General features: G+C 46.3%; 1 protein-coding gene across 1 annotated transcript; it reads left to right on the top strand.

Moving 5' to 3' along the window:
* The first annotated feature begins 263 nt into the window (after positions 1-263).
* Positions 264-900, top strand: LOC109236931. The gene is made up of 2 exons (XM_019403172.1): positions 264-767; positions 895-900. The coding sequence occupies exons 1-2, from the start codon at positions 264-266 to the stop codon at positions 898-900; spliced, it is 510 nt and encodes a 169-aa protein (XP_019258717.1).
* Positions 901-1,933: the final 1,033 nt, after the last annotated feature.

Below are 1,933 nucleotides of genomic sequence, written 5' to 3'. Positions count from 1 at the left end.
AAGAAAGAGAGGCAGACAGGAGAAACGGAATGGGAAAACCTCAGCACATCGTTCATATGATCATTGGGGGAACCGACGTTCCTCAAGGACCCGTGACCAAACGGATAAAAATTTCCGTTGCGACAAAAGGGCAAATCCGGGGCCGCATGTCTGAGGACGTCCTCACATTTAGCAAGGAGGATTTCGAGACCTTGTCTCATCCACATAACGATGCGCTGGTAATTTCATTTCTCTTGAATAACATTCAAATTAAATATGTACTCATGGATCCAGGCAGCTCGGCCAACGTAATCAGGTCAAAGGTGGTAAGACAGCTCGGACTGCTCGATCAGATCATACCTACCTCCCGAGTCCTCAACGGCTTCAAAATGGCCGGCAAAGTGACGAAGGGGGAGATCACTCTCCCGGTCAACATGTCCGGTGCAGTCCAGAATGCCAAATTCCATGTCATTGAAGGTGACATGAGGTACAATGCGTTGCTTGGTAGGCCATGGATACATAACATGAGGGCAGTACCGACAACTCTGCATCAGATCATGAAGTTTCCAACAAAAGACAGTATAAAGACAGTATACGGAGAACAACATGCAGCAAAGGAAATGTTCGCGGTCCATGGGGAGGCACCGAATTCTATACCCTCCACTTCGGAAGAGCCGGAAGGCAAACAAACCCCCGAGGACGATGAAGAAGATTTCCTCGCTCCCCGAACTTTCGTTGCCCCAGAAGAATCGGATGCAACAAAGTCAACAATTGAAGAACTAGAGCAAGTTCTTTTGATCGAGCATCTCCCGGATCGGAAGGTATACTTGGGAACGGGATTAACCCCCAAACTCAGGAAAAAACTCATTCAATTTCTTACTAACAACATCGATTGCTTTGCTTGGTCCCATTTAGATATGACAGGGATCCTACCAAAAATAACCACCCATCGTCTAAGTGTCAACCCCAGATTCAAACCAGTGCAGCAAAAAAGGAGACCTCAGTCCGAGATAAAACACACGTTCATCAAGGACGAGGTAACAAAACTCTTCAAAATAGGGTCTATTAGGGAGGTAAAATATCCCGAATGGCTGGCCAATGTGGTGGTAGTTCCCAAAAAGGGGAACAAGTTAAGAATGTGCATAGATTATAAAGACTTAAATAGAGCGTGCCCCAAGGATTCATTCTCGTTTCCCAACATTGACCGCTTAATCGATGCCACGGCCGGCCATGAGACCCTCACCTTTCTCGACGCCTACTCGGGGTATAATCAAATTCAGATGAACCTCGAGGACAAAGAAAAGACTTCGTTCATCACGAAGTACGGCACTTACTACTACAATGTGATGTCCTTCGGGCTAAAAAATGGGGAGCCACATACCAACGCCTAGTTAATAAGATGTTCGAACATCAAATAGGCAGGTCCATGAAAGTTTACATTGACGATATGCTAGTTAAGTCCTGCGCGCAGAGGACCATTTGACTCATTTGCAGGAGACATTCGACATCCTCAGAAGCTACAACATGAAACTCAATCCCGAGAAATGTGCCTTCGGAGTGGGTTTGGGCAAGTTCTTAGGCTTCATGGTGTCATACATGGGGATTGAGATCAACCCCGACAAAATCAAAGCCATCGAAGAAATCACGGTGGTAAACAATGTGAAGGTCGTGCAATGGCTGACCGGGCGGATAGCAGCTTTGGGCCGATTCATATCAAGGTCATCAGACAGGAGTCATTATTTCTTCTCCTTACTCAAAAAGAAGAACGACTTCGAATGGACCCCAGAATGCCAATGTGCCTTAGAGGAGTTGAAATGATATTTGACAAGCCCACCTTTACTCCACACCCCAAAGGAGGGTGAAATGCTGTATTTGTACCTGGCCGTGTCCGAGGTAGCGGTAAGTGGTGTGCTGGTTCGAGAAGAACAAGGTATGCAATTCCTTGTTAATTATG

Source organism: Nicotiana attenuata, unplaced genomic scaffold (assembly GCF_001879085.1).
Source record: "Nicotiana attenuata strain UT unplaced genomic scaffold, NIATTr2, whole genome shotgun sequence".
In the NCBI taxonomy this organism is placed as follows: Eukaryota; Viridiplantae; Streptophyta; class Magnoliopsida; order Solanales; family Solanaceae; genus Nicotiana; species Nicotiana attenuata.
Note: the sequence above shows the minus strand (reverse complement) of the source record. Positions and strands in the feature narration are given on the sequence as shown.

Coding starts and splice junctions, on each gene's coding strand:
- LOC109236931 (XM_019403172.1), top strand. CDS start 264: ATGGATCCAGGCAGCTCGGCCAACGTAATCAGGTCAAAGGTGGTAAGA.